The 18,572-nt window shown below is 42.8% G+C and overlaps 2 protein-coding genes and 1 non-coding gene across 3 annotated transcripts in view; 2 read left to right on the forward strand and 1 right to left on the reverse strand.

Moving 5' to 3' along the window:
• Window positions 1-764: 764 nt before the first annotated feature.
• Window positions 765-11,279, forward strand: LOC118425266 (glutathione hydrolase 1 proenzyme-like). The gene is made up of 12 exons (XM_035834058.1): window positions 765-1,082; window positions 3,454-3,674; window positions 4,919-5,114; window positions 5,658-5,818; window positions 5,974-6,123; window positions 6,697-6,833; window positions 7,610-7,797; window positions 8,266-8,372; window positions 9,189-9,319; window positions 9,852-9,974; window positions 10,079-10,235; window positions 10,331-11,279. Exons 1-11 carry the CDS (start codon window positions 793-795, stop codon window positions 10,217-10,219), a joined length of 1,845 nt encoding a protein of 614 aa, XP_035689951.1. The 5' UTR covers window positions 765-792; the 3' UTR covers window positions 10,220-10,235; window positions 10,331-11,279.
• Window positions 11,280-13,978: 2,699 nt separating this feature from the next.
• Window positions 13,979-14,050, reverse strand: Trnae-cuc. The gene has a single exon. It is a non-coding gene; the product is annotated as a tRNA-Glu (tRNA).
• Window positions 14,051-15,004: 954 nt separating this feature from the next.
• The window catches only part of LOC118425267 (glutathione hydrolase 1 proenzyme-like), a 13,117-nt gene continuing 9,549 nt past the window's right edge, over window positions 15,005-18,572 (forward strand). The window contains exons 1-5 of the mRNA XM_035834059.1: window positions 15,005-15,264; window positions 15,870-16,093; window positions 17,050-17,245; window positions 17,503-17,663; window positions 17,763-17,912. Coding sequence (XP_035689952.1) covers window positions 15,056-15,264; window positions 15,870-16,093; window positions 17,050-17,245; window positions 17,503-17,663; window positions 17,763-17,912 — 940 coding nt within the window. The 5' untranslated portion in view covers window positions 15,005-15,055. The remainder of the gene's footprint in view (window positions 15,265-15,869; window positions 16,094-17,049; window positions 17,246-17,502; window positions 17,664-17,762; window positions 17,913-18,572) is intronic.

Consider the following 18,572-nt stretch of genomic DNA (forward strand, 5'->3'; position numbering starts at 1 on the left):
TTTCGTTGTTTCATTTTAAGTAACGTTATATCGAATAGCAGTCAGCCAGAGTCTAAGCTTCAGAGTACTACACAGTGCTTATTACACAGTGAAGTTGGTATGCGTAAAATAGTGTGAGAACGACTATATTAAAGGTTTCTGGTCTGCTACCACCTACCACGTATGGGTTATGACGTCCGCTTGCAATCTCTGTGCATGCTGGGATAGCCGACCCCGTCGGGCCGCCATTTTGGATCCGAGCCGAGCCGATCGGCAAATTATTCTCCGACTTACCTTTCCCGAAATTCGCATTTCCCCGGTAAAAACTTAATCGAATACCATTTCTTGAAGATATAGAATATTGAACAGTGTTAGTAGAGGGGTATCAGAAACAGGAACGCGTTAGGGATGTTAGGAATGATATTTGTCTTATTGGTATCACGGAACGGAACAAAACCGAACGATAAAAAACAAAAGTGTAACCAAAAACCAAACGTAAAATTGTCTCCAGTCGCGTCTCTAATGTCAACTAAGGAAGATCAACCTGAAAAAGATAACAGGAAAATTTAATATGCGACCAAGATAAGATAATAATCATGTGTAACGAAATGACCATTCCTTGTGTAACGAAATGACTTCGTTCATGTAACGAAATGACTGTGTTCAGGTAACGAAATGACTGTAACGAAAAGGCGATGTAACGAAATGACCGGTTACCCAGACTACTAGTAAGTCCTAATTAGACGTTTCGCCTCATTGAATGCAGGAATTCGTAGCTGTAGGCTGTTTCGTAAGTGCAACCATCGTGACTACATGTATTCAGTATGTTTGTATATCTTCCATAGCTGTGTCTTGTTCGACTGGTTCTTCTCTGTCGTAAGAAACATGGAGACGCCTGTCACTATTCGCGGCGTTCTAATAGTCACAATATTTGCTGTTGTCGCTCATCTACTGGTAGGAGAGTTTCAGCAGCGGCTGGACGCGGATGTGGCCGTGATCCCGCCGTGCGCGCGGCCCCAGCCGGTCGGGGCGGATGTGACGGGAGGCCCGTACACACACGGGGCGGTCGCCGCCGACGCGATGGAGTGTTCTGCCATCGGCAGGTAGGTCATTAGAACCTTTGTTGACAAGAGGCTTTTAAAGTAAACAAACTAGTCTCCTTCAAAGAAAAAAATGTTTCTTTGGGGACAAGACTGAAGGAGATAATAACGCAGTTTACAGGTAGTTGTCTGAAAACAAGAGCCTCGTCTCAAATCAAAACAAGCTCGACTAAATCATCTGCCTGGGGATTGAGTAATCATGACGCCGTGCGGTAAAGTGGTGAAGATAGATGAACTTTAGAAGGAGAACTTTGTTGCACGAAACAAACAAAAGGAACGGACTCGAATCATGCAGGAGCACTTTTTACTATTATGTATTTTGTACCATATGTGTGTAAAATATGTGAATCGGCTTCTTAGGACTCTAAATAATGTAAACTGTACCTCTGTTATACATGTATATGTTTTGTATGACCCTCACCTTTTCCTTCATGACCTCAACGAGGGTCTATTTGACATTTCATGAATAAAAAAAAATTCAAACAAACAAACAAAGTATCTTAATGTCCAAACAGAAGCGGTAGCAGTCTGGTTTGTTTTAAACGCATTTGGCAGTGTTTTATACGTTTGCTGAAGATTTGTCGCTTTTGCGCGGATCCTATCATAGGTGAGTATCTGTATCGAGCGCGTGATGTCAGGAAAAGCAACACCAAATTAGCCAGGCTTGTTCCAGGGCCGGCTCCTCGGCTAGAGGGCAAACCTGCCCCCAATGAAATCTTATAGCACCTCCATGAGTTAGACCATATAGCTACACCCCCCCCCCCCTTTCATACAGAGACCATAACTAAAAAGTCTTTCTTTTGAGACAAGACTGACTCCTACATCTGCTTGGAGATAAGACGCAGTTTACAGGTAGGTATAAAGGATCCGAACAAAGGGCCTCGTCTCCAGAGGAATGAAAACAAACCCGACTAAATCATCTGCCTGGAGATTGAGTAATAATGCCACCGTGCGGTAAAGTAGCGAAGATAGAAGAACTTTTAAATTAGAAGAAGAACTTTATTGCACGACAACTGTACATCGTACAATGTATGGCAACAGCTATGGCACAAAGTGCGAGAGTGTTCGAGAGTGAAATGCGACACGATTTTGTGTGTGTTCAACAGATATCATGGCTTTTAAACTTTTCTCGTACCGCGCTGACGTGTCGGTACGGTGAGAGAGGTTGTCTTAAATGACCTCATATGACCTCATATGAATCAGATGTCACGGCTTTTAAACTCTTCTCGTACCGCGCTGACGTGTCGGTACTGTGAGAGGGGTTGTCTTAAATAACCTCATGTGACCTCATATTCATTCATATGACTTATAAACAGAAAAATGTCGTATTTCCGGTTACCCGACCAACCTCAGTAAAAACTCTCATAGCCTTTATGCGGGGTCGAGCCGAGGCAAGGCCAAGGAGCACCTCTGTCAAAATTAAAAACAAAATAAAACAGAATCCATACTAACATACCGTCTTTTTCACTGGCTACTGCTAGAAACCCAACATTTTTCTTGGCCCAATTGCAACAACCGTTGAAAATTTCGTTTTAACGACGTGCATACAGCCACAAATGCTGTGACAATGGATGGAAGTTTTGAGCACAGCTGGGATTCGAACTCAAGCGAACTCATACTAAATATAAGATATATAAGACCTCTTGGTTAATGTAACCACTTTTTGATGGTGACAGGGAAATCCTGAAGAAGGGTGGCTCGGCTGTGGACAGTTCTGACTGGTGTAACTGTGTTTTACACTAGGGACATCCTGAAGAAGGGTGGTTCGGCTGTGGACAGTTCTGACTGGTGTAACTGTGTTTTACAGGGACATCCTGAAGAAGGGTGGTTCGGCTGTGGACAGTTCTGACTGGTGTTGTGTTTTACAGGGACATCCTGAAGAAGGGTGGTTCCGCTGTGGACAGTACTGACTGGTGTAACTGTGTTTTACAGGGACATCCTGAAGAAGGGTGGTTCCGCTGTGGACAGTACTGACTGGTGTTGTGTTTTACAGGGACATCCTGAAGAAGGGTGGTTCGGCTGTGGACAGTTCTGACTGGTGTTGTGTTTTACAGGGACATCCTGAAGAAGGGCGGTTCGGCTGTGGACAGTTCTGACTGGTGTAACTGTGTTTTACAGGGACATCCTGAAGAAGGGCGGTTCGGCTGTGGACAGTTCTGACTGGTGTAACTGTGTTTTATAGGGACATCCTGAAGAAGGGCGGTTCGGCTGTGGACAGTTCTGACTGGTGTAACTGTGTTTTACAGGGACATCCTGAAGAAGGGTGGCTCGGCTGTGGACAGTTCTGACTGGTGTAACTGTGTTTTATAGGGACATCCTGAAGAAGGGCGGTTCGGCTGTGGACAGTTCTGACTGGTGTAACTGTGTTTTACAGGGACATCCTGAAGAAGGGCGGTTCGGCTGTGGACAGCGCCATCGCGGCGTTAAACTGTGTGGAACTGGTTCACGGCCACAGCACGGGGCTCGCCGGGGGTTTCATCATGACAATATACAACAAGGAGACAGGCACAGCACAGGTCATCAACGCCAGGGATAGAGCCCCTTCCGGAGCCTCCAGAGACATGTTTGGGTCGAACAACGCCAGCGTACGGTTCGGTAAGGTCCCTGTCACAAATCAAGGGCATTTTTGGTCGGCCAAAGTACGACCGATGTCCTGGCGATTACCCAGGGCTTCGGGCGATTTCCAGCAGCTCGTCTGTTGGAATTTGTCAGCTGTGTATCAAAACGGCAGACGAACGATAACTTAAAACTTCCGGGATGAAACATCAACCCCAGTCAAATTTGTGACGAGCCAGATTCTTTTGGGAAAAAATACCGTCGACGCTCCGGTGATTTGAAATTCGGCGAGCTCCAGCCGATGTAAAGATTCGGCCAGCGTTCGCTTTCATTGTGATGCAGGCTTACGGACACGGTCACAAACGTTTATTAGGTAGCATCCGACAGTCTTTCGTCAGCGAAGTGACTGGACGAGGAACTGTAGTTACTAGGTTTTAAGACAAAAACTCTTAACCGAAAAACTCTTGCACACAGTTTTAAACGACAAACTCTTGCACACAGTTCTGTAAGTCAGGACAATCCAAATAACACTCTGGAATGTCAGATGATCGGTAATTAGGAGCAGCCTATTGTTTGTGGTATCAATACTTGACAAACTACTTTTTCCCCTACCCGGGGTTAACTCGTTACGCATATAATGACTATAATCAGAGGGGACACTCACTCAACCACACAACCGCCCAACCACCGGCCGGAGGAGACGTTCTCCTTAATGGCTGAAGATGTCGCGTGCACAGGTCACAAGAGGTCACCATCATCACTCACTCACTCACTCACTCACTCACTCACTCACTCACTCACACACTCACTCTCACTCACTCATTCACTCACTCACTCTCACTCACTCTCATTCACTCACTCACTCATTCACTCACTCTCCCTCATTCACTCACTCACTCGCTCACTCACTCACTCACCCACTCACTCACTCTCTCACTCACTCACTCTCTCACTCACTCACTTACTCACTCACCTACTCTCACTCATTAACCCACTCACTCACTCTCACTCACTCTCACTAATTCACTCACTCTCATTCATTCACTCACTGCGAGGTATTGTTGTAAAAACCAAGAAAAAGCGTTTTAATGATACAATACATAACAAATGGTACAGTGACAACAGAGATATGGTCGATCAAATTTAATTGCAAATTAAACAAAAAAATATGACTTGCCTCCTGTAAAAATGCTCTATTGAGATAAGAGAAGGATTGAACCCACGAGGTAAAGAAAAAACTACATACGTATGTAATGATTCTTTTACACACTTGAATTCCGCAGGAGGGTTGTCTGTGGCCATACCGGGCCAGGTCCGCGGGCTGTGGGAGGCTCACCAGAGGTACGGGAAGCTGCCGTGGAGAGACCTGTTCCTACCGGCTATACAGCTGGCGGAGGAAGGCGTCTGTATCGGCAGGTCTATGGAGAAGGCCATCAAAAAGAACCTCGAATTCATCAAAGACCCAAAGAATCACCTGTGGTGAGTTAAGTTAACATTTAAAAGTCCTAGTTTGCATCATTAGAAAAGGACGCCATAAAGCAACTAACCTTAAAGTTTATCGACTAATGAAAAAAGTAAACTTTCCTACAAGTATCCTTGCTACTTATCACTAGTGAATGATGAAAGATTTGAGTTGTGTAGTGTTGAATTCGCATACAAATATATCATATCATAGTATTCCGACAAATAGGCACTTTAATTACTAGTATTGTCATTTGAGATCCACTTGAGTGTTCAGATTTGTATTGAGAGTTTATGTTGGGTTAGGCGTGCACTCCACCCCATCCAGTGTCTTCCAAGCTTTGTCTTGAAGATGTCGACAGTCTCGGCTACTACAACATCCGCAAAGACTTTGTTTCCCTGACGCTAAAGGAGTTTGTTCCGAGTAGCGTATTGCCTAAGGGTTTGACAGCCTTGTAGGGATGGCCGCTGGTGTGTCTATCAGCATTGAAATGGAGATTCTTTTAACGTATCAAAGTAAGGATACATTTACCTTACATTTCCTCACGTTTTGTCTCACAGTGACGTGTTGTGTGACGAGAACAACAACGTCATGGGTCAGAACATGACTCTGAAGCGGCCCCAGCTTGCAAAGACGCTCCGCGCGATTGCTGATGGAGGTGCAGACGCCTTCTACACCGGTGACATCGCCAGGAGTCTGGTGAAGGACATACAAGACGCAGGTATTTACAGGTTTTGGAGAGGAAAACTATCCTACTTTTGCTGGCATGTTTTAGAACCGGCGAAAATCAATGCCCGCGCGGATGTCATCGATAAAATTTAAGTCAGTGTGGCCTAAAGTGCGCGAAGCATGCTAACTTTACTCTATATGTTCCAGGTGGCATCATCACCGAGCAAGATCTCCGCGACTACCAGGTGGAAATATCGGACCCTCTGAAGATTTCTCTGTCGGGTGGCCTGACGGTGCTGTCCCCGCCCCCGCCGGGAGGAGGCGCTGTGCTGAGTCTCATCCTCAACATCTGGGACGGTGAGAAGCAGTCATGGCAGTATTGAATAAGTAACAACAGTAGTAGCAGTAATAGTGGTGGTAGTGATAGCATCAGCAGCAGCAGCAGTAGTTGCTGCTGTTGTTTTGCTAGCAGAAGTAGTAGTAGTGGTTGTTGTTGTGGCGGTACGGAAGTAGTGGTAGTAGTGGTAGTAGTGGTAGTATACGTTTTAGTGTATCAAAAGTCGTATGTAGTTGTAGTAGTGATTGCAGTACTAGTAGTAATAGAAGAAGCAGTAGTATTAGCAGCAGTAGTAGTAGTAGTAGTAGTAGTAGTAGTAGTAGACTAGTTGTTGTTGCAGTAGCAGTAGCAATAGAAGTAAATTTAGAATAGAAGTGGTAGTGATAGTAGTAGTAGTAGTAATATAGTAGTAGGAGAATTAACCTTCATAGAATTAGCAAAAGTAGTGTCAGCGGCAGCAGGTGTAGTATTAGAAGTGTACTGGGGTCATTTGTTCGCTGAAACAGCCAAATTCTGAAGAAGAAGTGTACTCAAAACATACTCCCAAAACGTGGCATTTCGTTGATAACAGCTTCCTTCCATCCCTGCCCCAGGCTACGGCCTGAACGCCTCCAGTGTAGACGGTACAGATAACCAGGTGCTGACGTATCACAGGATGCTGGAGGCTTTCAAGTTCGCCTTCGCCAGGAAAACCGAGCTGGGAGATCCCGACTTCGTCGACATAGAAGAGGTAAGGAAATATCTTCCAGGCACCTTCCTGGATTTGTCCTAGAACTATCACTCAGGCAAATTCGTTGCGATCAAATACTGTAGGCCAATTATCCTCTCTACATAGCTTCAACAACCAACACACCTGCCCAGCAGGCCTTGGACTTTGCCTTAATCGGCTCCTACAGACACCTACAAAGCTCGAAAAGGAAGGCACTGTACGAACCTGTTAGGCACACTAAGGGCAGACCTCAAGGAAAAAAGGACTTGGACCACTGCGGTCAGAAAGAAAACTGCGGGAGCTCAAGAAGCTAGCGATAAATAGGACGCAGTGGAGAAAGATGAAGAAAGACTGATTGTTGATGCAGAGTGTCCAGACCACTGCATCAGCAGAACACAGTGAACTACTACTACTACATAGCTTAAAGCAACATCTGCAGTCAGATGTGCAAAGGTTAGGTGTGACAAGTCGTTCAGTGTAATATAACCAGTCGTTGTCGTGCCGCGTGTCTGCAAAGCTGGTGTAACGGCTATATCGATACAGATACAGATACATCTCTGGCGTTTGCCGTTGCACTTATAGCAAATCATGATGTGAAATGAAGTACAGGATATTTCTTATTCGTTTCCATACCCGATAAACCTCCTCGTAGCGTAACAGGCCACACGCCAGGTTTGAAGAATATAATCTGCATGAGGGATGGGTTATAGTTATACCTTCCAAAAACGTGCTCTAGCTAGTCACAGTGATAACAACCCACTACCCCTACAGCGTCACCACATTTACCTTTTCTACAGTTGGTGAAGAAGATGACGTCCAAGTCGTTTGCCGACTCGCTGCGTCAGCAGATCAGCGACACCATGACGCACGACTGGCGGTACTACGACCCTGTGTACCACCTTCCCAAGGACGTCGGCACCACACACGTCTCCGTCCTGGGGCCGGGCAACGACGCCGTCTCCGTCTCAAGCTCCATCAACCAATAGTAAGTGCTAGTAATCACCCACTCACCCACTTACAATCGTCTGCTGCGTTGTGCTACATCTTAGAACGTTTATCCTACCGCCCTGTTTCAAACCAGAGGGCGGCTATCGGGCTATTGGGATGGGGGTGGGCGGTAGATGGTCGTTGCCCTGTTGTTGCTGTTGTTGTTTTTTCCATCGGAGTTCGAATAAATCCAGATCCCGGCAACAAATAGACGGCGCGACCTTATCCTCAAAACACGGAGAAGTACCGCCACGGTATCCATGGTTGCAGAGCCCGAAGCAAACATCACCAGATAATTTATCTTGTAAATATCATTATTGGGAAATTCAAATTCGTTAAATCATGTCCCTTAGCATGAATACCCATTTGGTACATATAACATGACTTGAATTTCCAGTTCATATCCAAGATAATGCCTGACGACAGAGTCACTGTCTTGTTTTGTTTTGTTTTGTTTTATTTCTAGCTTTGGCGCAAGGTTCCGCTCAGTGTCCACAGGAATCATCCTGAACGACGGGATGAGGGATTTCAGCTTCCCGGACATGACAGTACATCATATTCCACCGTGTCCAGGTAATACAAACTCCACCACGAAAACATTCCAATCAAGTGGATCTCTCATTGTAGTTGCACCCATTAGGGTGGGTGCCACACATAACGTTACACAATAGACATGTGAACCAGAACCCTTCTGTTCCAGGGAATGACCGTACACTACTTTCTTTCGTGTCCGTGAAAGTATTCCTAGAGATACTCTAACGGTTATAGTTATAGGCAACGCTAATAGATCCCGTATGTACAGAATTGTCAAAGTAAAACATTTGCATGTATATGTGGGCTAAAGTCCTTCTTTAGTAATTACCCTGTCTGTGTGTCCCAAGAGCCATAGTATCGAAGGTGGGTGCCACCTATATAACTCTAAATGCCCCGAAAGGATATTTGGGTAAATAAGTAACATATAACCTATCTTGATAAATGTTAGACAACCAGGTAAACAATTTTCAACTCCACAGAACCTTACCACAATACTTTGTCTTTGTTGCCTCATACGCTGATTTATTTATTCCAGAATGTAACAAGACATTACACTGACCCTCAAGGCAGCACTTATGTAAGGGTAACCATAAACGACGAACAGCATTACATAGACAATGGACCGATCCTGTCAAACGCCATATCGAACAAATAGAACCCCCTATTCTATATCGAACACCTCCGTCAAAAACTGCCACAGCGGGACAGAAATGGCTTTTTTTGACGGAGGTGTTCGAAATAGAACCATGATCGAACAGAGGGTGGGGTTTTGGGATCGGTCCATTGGAATTTGTACATTTCTAACATTTACGCTGATAATCAGGATATTTGCTACCACCCACCCCCGGCCAACAGCTAACTTCATCGAGCCAGGCAAGCGGCCTAAGTCGTCGATGACCCCGTTCATCGTGCTGAACAGTACCGGTGACGTCAGGCTGGTGCTGGGTGCCGCTGGAGGGGTCAGGTGTGAGACTGCCTCAGCTTATGTAAGTCGGCAATCATGTTTGTTTGTTTGTTTGTTTGTTTGTTTGTTTGTTTGTTTGTATTGCATAAACGGTAAACTGCCTCTCGGTGTAACACACGAAGTTGGTTCTGACGAAGCATATCTAGACAGAGTTATTTGATCCACTCATACCGCGGGATGAACTCCAACTCTTTTCAATGTGTGATGACTTCTTTAACGTGCTCGAGGTCTGGCTCTCCTAAATCATGGGGCCTTCATTTAACGCCTCGTCTATCCACAGAAACGTATGAAGGGAAACTATAATCTTATATATTGTTATTGCCTAATGTCTTATATTGAATAGTTATAGTAACGTACATTAAGTACCCTATTCTGTACCGTATGCACAATCAACCACTTAATATTTGTATGTTAGTATTTGAATTATTTACTTGTATTTAGACCAAACTCAATCATTTCATGTATTTGATTTGTGTTCACTTGCAATAAGCCCCATGGGCATGAATTTGCAATAAAACATTATTTAATCATTCTACAATTTTCTTTTCCAATAGACGACGATGCACTACCTTCGCTTTGGAACCAGCCTGGCATCAGCCATAGAACTGCCGCGCCTTCACCACTCGCTCAAGCCGAACAAGATCTACACTGAAGTGGACAGGCCTTTCGAGCCAGAGGTGGGAGGGATTTTTTTTTTCATTTGACGAAAGAACACCTGCCCGATGATAAAATCGCTGAGGTGGAAATGCTTGTTGCGAATTTACCTCCCTTCTCGTTGCAGGAAGTGTTTGCTGGTCTGACGGAGATTCACCGTTGGAAGACGTCCCAAGACATAGCCGTACTGCAGGGCGTGGTGCAGGAGGGAGCCTCTATATTCGCACACTCCGATTCAAGGAAGGACGGGCATGCAGCAGGATTCTGATCACTAGCCTAAGTACCATCTTCCGTAGTGACCGCTGGCTCACTACTTTCGCACACTCCGATTCAAGGAAGGACGGGCATGCAGCAGGATTCTGATCACTAGCCTAAGTACCATCTTCCGTAGTGACCGCTGGCTCACTACTTTCGCTTAGCTGAGTACCATCTTCCGTAGTGACCGCTGGCTCACTACTTTCGCTTAGCTGAGTACCATCCTCCGTAGTGACCGCTGGCTCACTACTTTCGCTTGCTAACCAGCGGTCACTACGGAGGATGGCACTCAGGCTATCTGATCACAGACGGAGATTATCATAATTTTTTTTGGTAAAATGGAAAGAGAGAGAAAGAGTTACTTTATACACCTGTGATACATGCAATTTCATATTTGTACTGTATTTGTGGTCACAATATGATTTAGCTAGTGAGCTGCCTAGTGCCCACATTAATATTGTATTGTCCCTGTTCCAATTCGAATAAGGTCAACGTCAAATTAATGAGTTTAGACAAGTCTCTGCTGATTTTGAAACATATCTGCTCTTACTTTTTCATCGTCACAAGGAAGATATAGATAGAATTCCAATTCATAGTATATTAAAATTTCTGTATTACTCGCTTGACAATACATAATGTATCTCTCAGCTAATATTCCTTTGTTGTGATCTGTACTTAACGTAATAGGTATGTAACTTTATAACTTTGGTACACAGGAATGGTCCCCATTCGGTCAATAAAGCTTCCTATGACTAACATACTTCTGATGTCAAAATATGTTTAATTTTAAAACTCGAAGTAGATTTTAACAATCATTGTCAAGTTGGTGTCAAGGTGCAAAAATCAGTTTATTGTTGTAATTATCTATAGGATAATTTTATGTTGTGTGCTTGTTACACTAAGATACGTGTAGACAAGATGAGAAGGTGATTTGTACGAACCACTGTAAACCTTGTAATGGCTACTAATCAAAATCCCTTCATTTTAGAAGTAGAGTTTTCCCATTAACTCACTCTGGTGGTAAGAGTCTTCAAAGCAGCGTATAATAAATAAAGTATGAAGCTCCTGAAAAATCTATTGTGTGGTCAATTCGTTACGTCATACTTATCTATTTATTCATTTTTCTTCTTCCTAAGCACAAGAGCTATCGAACACCCCAAAAGTATGACCATAGCTTGTTCAGAAGCTGCGAAAACACACCCGGAAGTTGCGCTGCAGTACCAAGGGAAGCCGCTAGGGGGCCCAAAATCTAATCATTACCAGTTTTCGTCACACCCTACCAACACACCAAGCATGAAATCAATAATCCACCCAGCCTTTCTCGAGTTATCTTGTTGAAAGACAAACGCAGGGTAAACTAGAGTTCCACGACCCCATACCTTCGCCAAATGATCCTAGCCTTTACAACTGCTGTGTTAATTGTGTGTTTCCTTAATTATGCAAATAAGGTTCTCATTTGCATAAATTATATTACTTGATCATCTCCTCCACCAAACAACAGAGGTACACATCTATGTTAAGAAAGAAGGCTTTTTTCGCATTTCCTGATAATTTATGCAAATGAGGACCTCATTTGCATAATTAATGTTCAACGATGTTCACCTGTCCATAACTTCCCATAAGAGGTTTCCATCATTTACCACAATGACATTATAGCATTTTCTCATTAATTATGCAAATTAGGTCCTTATTTTGCATAATATATATCTATCAATAAAGCTTCCTATGACTAACATACTTCTGATGTCAAAATATGTTTAACTTTAAAACTCGAAGTAGATTTTAACAATCATTGTCAAGTTGGTGTCAAGGTGGAAAAATCAGTTTATTGTTGTAATTATCTATAGGATAATTTTATGTTGTGTGCTTGTTACACTAAGATACGTGTAGACAAGATGAGAAGGTGATTTGTACGAACCACTGTAAACCTTGTAATGGCTACTAACCAAAATCCCTTCATTTTAGAAGTAGAGTTTTCCCATTAACTCACTCTGGTGGTAAGAGTCTTCAAAGCAGCGTATAATAAATAAAGTATGAAGCTCCTGAAAAATCTATTGTGTGGTCAATTCGTTACATCATACTTATCTATTTATTTATTTATTTATTTTTCCCGTGACCCCTCCCCTCCACTGGTCCTCTGGGAAGAGCGGCCAAGGCCGACAGGGCATTTCCAGTATAGATAAAGGTCATTGATTGATTGATTGATTGATTGATTGATTAATTGATCAATCGATCGATTGGTTGATTGATTGATTGATTGATTGAGTGTTATGTAAGAACATAACATACGTACATGGCAGATAGGGAACAGGAAAAGCTTTTGATTTATGCTCCATGAAATGTTAAGGACTGTTTTTTGCCGACGGTAACAAGTGCGGCATGTCAAGGAAACAAATTCATAAGATAATGACTTTAGGCCACAGAAAGTAAAATTTATGGAAGACGCTCGCTCATCAATTTTCGGCTGATTTCAGAAAAAGATGATAATTCCTCTTCGGGGATGGTCAGATAGACCAAAATAGGCAAACACGCTGTGCTGTAGCTTAGTAATCACACTTGTTCAGTAATCACACTTGTAGAAGTGACAAAAGAGAGGTAGCCATGACAATAGTTGCAGAAGGGAAACTTGTTGAATAGTTGTAAAATTGCCACCAATATAGAAGCCAAGACTGTAGTTGCCAGCTTGGCAAGTGATACCAGTGTACCACACTAATGTCACTTTTACTACATTAGTTCACTACTTTGATAAAGGAATGAATGCCATGTTAGCTGTGATGCCACGTTTTTTCACTTTCAATCTTGTAACGACGTTTTTGGTTGTCCTGATCTATGCAGCCCAGTGTCGGTTTGATCAAGGAGGTTAAAAAAGACCTCCTTGGTTTGATGGACCACGACAGATGCAGACCAACCGGTTTTTAAAAAGGTCCGTTCCGCTCGAGTTTCACACTGCATGCCATTACAGTAATTATCCACGTGTTCTCACATTCCATATATTCCATTAAAGTAACTATGATTGATGATGAATTATCCACGTGTTCAGGGGTCATCAGGGGTCATCCGATAGACAACATTCGTCACAACAAGAATGCAAGTCATCGCGAAGCACCTGTATCTCGCTGCTGCAGCTTTCCTTGCTGCATATGCTGCCCACATGATTGATGATGAATTATCCACACATTTGCATATTATTGCAGGGGCCATTCCCATTGGCTTTTTTGGCTTTAGTCCCCTAGATATTTCCTTTTTTACTGGGTCGCTTGTGCCATCGGGCCGGGACAACAGCACAAACGACTCAGTACAAAAAGAAATGGCAAGCAGAAGTGTATGATGAGGAAAGAACACGAAAAAAAGCCCAGAGAGCCTGCTTTGGAGGTTTTTCAAAAAGCCCGTTCCGCTCGAGATCTCACATTCCATTCCATTAAAGTAATTATGATTGATGGTGAATTATCCACGTGTTCAGGGGTCATCAGGGGTCATCCGATAGACAACATTCGCCACAACAAGCATGCAAGTCATCGCGAAGCACCTGTATCTCGCTGTTGCAGCTTTACTTGCTGCATATGCTGCCCACATTTACCTGAGCCGGTTAACAAACAAACAAACAAACAAACAAATGAAATTGATTGCAATACCTTTCATGCACTACGCGATTGGGGAATGGAAGCCCACAGCTCCATGTTGGTTTGATGACCCACGTGTAACAGTGGGGTTTAAGCGCTGCCAAACTGACCAACGGCTCTAGAGCTTTTGGTGTTGTGAATTCTTACATTGGTTCCCACACCGGGAATCGAACCCGGGCCTTGGCGGTGAGAGCGCCAAATCCTAACCACTAGACCATATGGGAAACACCACTGTTACACCACTTACACACGCAACTGCAGCGCAACCAAGCCTTCACAGTGGACTCTCTGGGCCTTTTTTTCGTGTTTTTTTTTTTCGGAGCTTATGATACACTTTTCCTGGACATATTTCTATTTCCTTTTCTTTCATATTTTATTCACAAGTCATAAATTTAAAGTACAGAACATTCAAAGATAATCACCTAATCACTATAAAACATACGACTACATATACACAACTAAAGCCAATCATTATAGAATATTTACACTAGCATTTACCATTTTACACACTAGTCTACCTTTACTCAGTCATCTAGGCATATGCAATACTGTATACTATAACACATTTACATATTGTTGCAGGGGGCATTCCCACTGGGTTTTTTTGGCTAGGGGTTGCTCCCTAGGACTTTTTTTACAGGAGTGTTTCATCCCTCCTGGATTTTTTTCCTTTTTTACTGGGTCGCTTGTGCCGTCGGGCCGGGCCATCAACACAAACGACTCAGTACAAAAAGAAATGGCCAGCAAAAGTGTATGATAAGGAAAGAACACGAAAAAAGGCCCAGAGAGCCTGCTTTGGAGGTTTTTCAAAAAGCCCGTTCCGCTCGAGATCTCACATTCCATTCCATTAAAGTAATTATGATTGATGATGAATTATCCAGGTGTTCAGGTCATCAGGAGTATTAGCCATAGCTATAGGCTGTTCAGCAAGTGCACCCATGTTGATAACTGCCCATGATGTGTGTTTGTATAAAAATTATCTTCAATAGCTGCCACATCAACGGGTTCGAACCCAGAACCTCTGGGTTATGAAACAAACACCCTGCCGATTACGCAACGCGACCCCACGACATAAAGCACTTAGTCTGGTTCGACTGGTGCATCTTTGTCATATCGAGAAGTCCGTTCCGCTTGACGCTCACACTACTGGTACCTGCCATTACAGTAATTATCCACGTGTTCAGGGGTCGTCAGGGGTCATCCGATAGACAACATTCGTCACAACAATCATGCAAGGCACCGGGAAGCACCTGTGTCTCGCTGCCGCAGCTTTCCTTGCTGCATATGCTGCCCACGTTTACCTGAGCCGGCCCAATGTGCCGGCTCCAGCGGGAGGAAGGTGCCATGACGCCCGGCCTGCTGACAGGGACGCCGCGGGAGGACCGTACCGGCACGGCGCGGTGTCCTCCGACTCCGCACAGTGTTCACGGATAGGCAGGTACGGTAGGGCTGACGTCACAGTTAAGAAGCCATTTGTTGTAATACCTTTAGGTAATATTATCACGGGAATTCACTATTTAGACCGTTTTAGCCTATAAAATCAACTTAATGGCGTCATACTTACCTCATATTACGTAACAATGATATCAACATTTTAGTAATTATAAAACGTTACAAGCACATCACTCCCTGAAAATTTAGTGATCGTACAGCCGATTTGAAATCAGGAAAGGCGGTCGAAATTCACATTACTGATGGGTATGCATATAGCAGAAACTGGGGTTTCGTGTTTGTTATCAGTTTGAAGTTAATAATGATTTTTTTATTGCTAATTGGTTATTACGCAGACCCTTGCTGCTTTCCAATAACTACCAATGCGAGTTCTATGTGCATTTGCCGGAAAAACTGAAGTGTAACATGTAACGTTAACATGTCCTGTATACTGTAAGAAATATGTCACAGTATTATTAATATATATTATGCGACAAAAAGGCCCAAAGAAGGAATATATATTTCCAAACGCAATTGCAAATACTTCAAATTAATCTCTTTAAACTTGTTCACTAACTTGACTATAACATGAAGCATTTCTGCCCGTCGCAGAGACACCATGATGCAGCTGAACGGTTCGGCCGTGGATGCCGCCATTGCTACTCTCCTGTGTCTGGGTGTCGTGCATCCTCACTCTCTGGGGCTCGGCGGGGGGTTGCTGATGACTGTGTACAACAAAGATACGGGCACGTCACAAGTCATCAATGCGCTCGATACAGCCCCTTTGGGATCCTCGGAAGACATGTTTGCAGAGAACCCTGAACTGTCGGTGATGGGTATGTAGCAAAAAAGTCAACATTGTATCAATTATTTTTTTTAAATTTGTTTTTATCGAATTTGCAATAAGTTACACACAGAAAGAAGAAGAACCTCCCTTAGATATCAACTTCGATGTCAAACAGCCACATTGTATGGATGGTAACAAATCATATCATATAATTATTATTATGTCATTATTCTCGTTATTCATTTTAACTATCAAATCATTACTTCAGTATTATTATAAGTATTATAAGTACTAGTACATCGTTTTATCATGTTGGTTGTAACATATCAATCAAATATAAATATGATACCATTTCTATATCATTTTATGATTAGTTAAACATTTCAAAATCAAATCAAACACAAGGTTCACCACATACCCCGATGCTTCTCCAGCTTCCCTCTCCGAGATGCAATAAGACGTTCAGTTTTTCAAAAGTAGATATCAGTTTTGTATCAATTATTTCACAATCAATACATGAACAAGGCAATGCTATAGCACGAACAAATCAAAAGTGTCTCTCTTACGGTCCTGAACTGTAACCGAAGAGACAGTACTGTAAATGCAGAAATGTTCGCGGTGGATTAATGTTCGCGGTTATCGCGGTGACCACTTCACCGCGAATTTAAATCCACCGCGAACATTTTTCTATCATGATATTAGATTGCAGTCTATGGTGTTACCGCGAACTTAAGTCCACCGCGAAAAGTCCTTTTCCCGCTACCACGAAATTAAATCCCCGCGAACTTAAATACATTTACAGTATGTTCCCTTTCGATATCAACATGACCAGAGACTATTTTCTAAGAACAGGTTCACATTTAATCTTATCTATGCCGGGGAAATATTGTGTGTAGGTGGCATAATTTGTGAAGAGAATTGTTGAGTACTATCCGTATTAGGAAGTTAGATTGGAAGTTATAATATTGGAAGTCTGCAACTCGATGATACATTACTACCACACAGGTGGCTTATCAGTGGCCGTACCAGGCCAGGTCCGCGGGCTGTGGGAGGCGCACCAGAGGTACGGGAAGCTGCCGTGGAGAGACCTGTTCTTACCGGCTATACAGCTGGCAGAGGAGGGGACATGCATAGGAAAACATATGGCCAGAGCCATAAAAATGAAGAGAGCTGCCATCTGGGACAGAAATAACGACCTATGGTAATTTTCAGTAAAGACGTGTCGAGCAAGGTTGTAATTTTCTTTCTTTCATTCCTTCTTTCTTTCATTCTTTAATTCTTTCTTTCTTTCTCTTTGTTTTTTCTTTCTAGCTGTCTTTCTTTTTGACTTTTGTTTCTGTCATTTTTCTTTTTTTTCTTTCTAGTTGTCTTTCTTTTTGTTTCCGTCTTTCTTTTTCTTTCTATCTTTGTTCAATAGAAGTATAGATAATTGTCCTGTTTTTCGGTCTCTTTTTGCAGTGACGTGTTCTGCGACGAGCACGGTGCCTTTCTGCGTGAAAACATGACTGTCAAAAGACCACAACTTGCCAAGACGCTCCTGGCGGTTGCCAATGGTGGTGCAGATGCCTTCTATAGGGGCGAGATTGCCAAGAATTTGGTGAAGGACATTCAAAACCACGGTACGTCATTGTTTATCGATGATCGTCAATACTTCCATGTTTGTAAGGAAATTTGTTATTTGTCTAATTTAAAGTATTCTTATGTTTATTACACTGTAGGCGGCATCATTACTGAGCAAGACCTGTTGGAGTACCGGGCGGAAGTAACGTCCCCACTCAACACGTCACTTCCGGGAGGACAGGTCCTGCTGACGTCACCACCACCTTCAGGAGGAGCTACCTTGATTCTTGCTCTCAACATCTTTGCCGGTGAGCTGATTAGAGTGTTCTTTTTTTTTAATTTCTTTCAACATTTTATGCTTCATTCAAAAACAATGATACAATGATTGAATAAGAGTGTGCAAGTAACCATGGTAACAAACAATAACAAAAATAGACTACTCCAAATATACATATAACAAGCTATTATAGTTCAAAACATGTCCCCTGACTTAAGTGCTACACTAGTTCTGTCTGAATGAAAGAAGTGGTGAACAGAGTCCTGCAGAAGAAAGGAATCAAGTTCATGGTAACCATAAAGAGACGTATAAAAGTATCACAAATCTAATCTAACACAAAAAGTTCGGCTTCTTCTCGCTCCTTGGTAATGGTGAAAATGTAGGACTGTATTGGTTTAGATCTGGTCTGTTTGTCAAAACGCATAAGGAATATAAACTTGTCGGTGCTACTCTTATGTCTAAAATGAGGGGATCTAATTTTGATGACAAGCGTTTATATTCATCATTGATATTTTTTGCGTAGACATCATCTCTCTCTCGATGTACTGTCTGTCTATATCTTTCTATCTATAACTATATGTCTTTATCTATCTACCTATATATATATATATATATATATATATATATATATATATATATATATATAGGTAGATATCTATCTACATGTATAGGATATATGAGAATTCTTGTG

This window comes from Branchiostoma floridae, chromosome 11 (assembly GCF_000003815.2).
Source record: "Branchiostoma floridae strain S238N-H82 chromosome 11, Bfl_VNyyK, whole genome shotgun sequence".
Classification (NCBI taxonomy): domain Eukaryota; kingdom Metazoa; phylum Chordata; class Leptocardii; order Amphioxiformes; family Branchiostomatidae; genus Branchiostoma; species Branchiostoma floridae.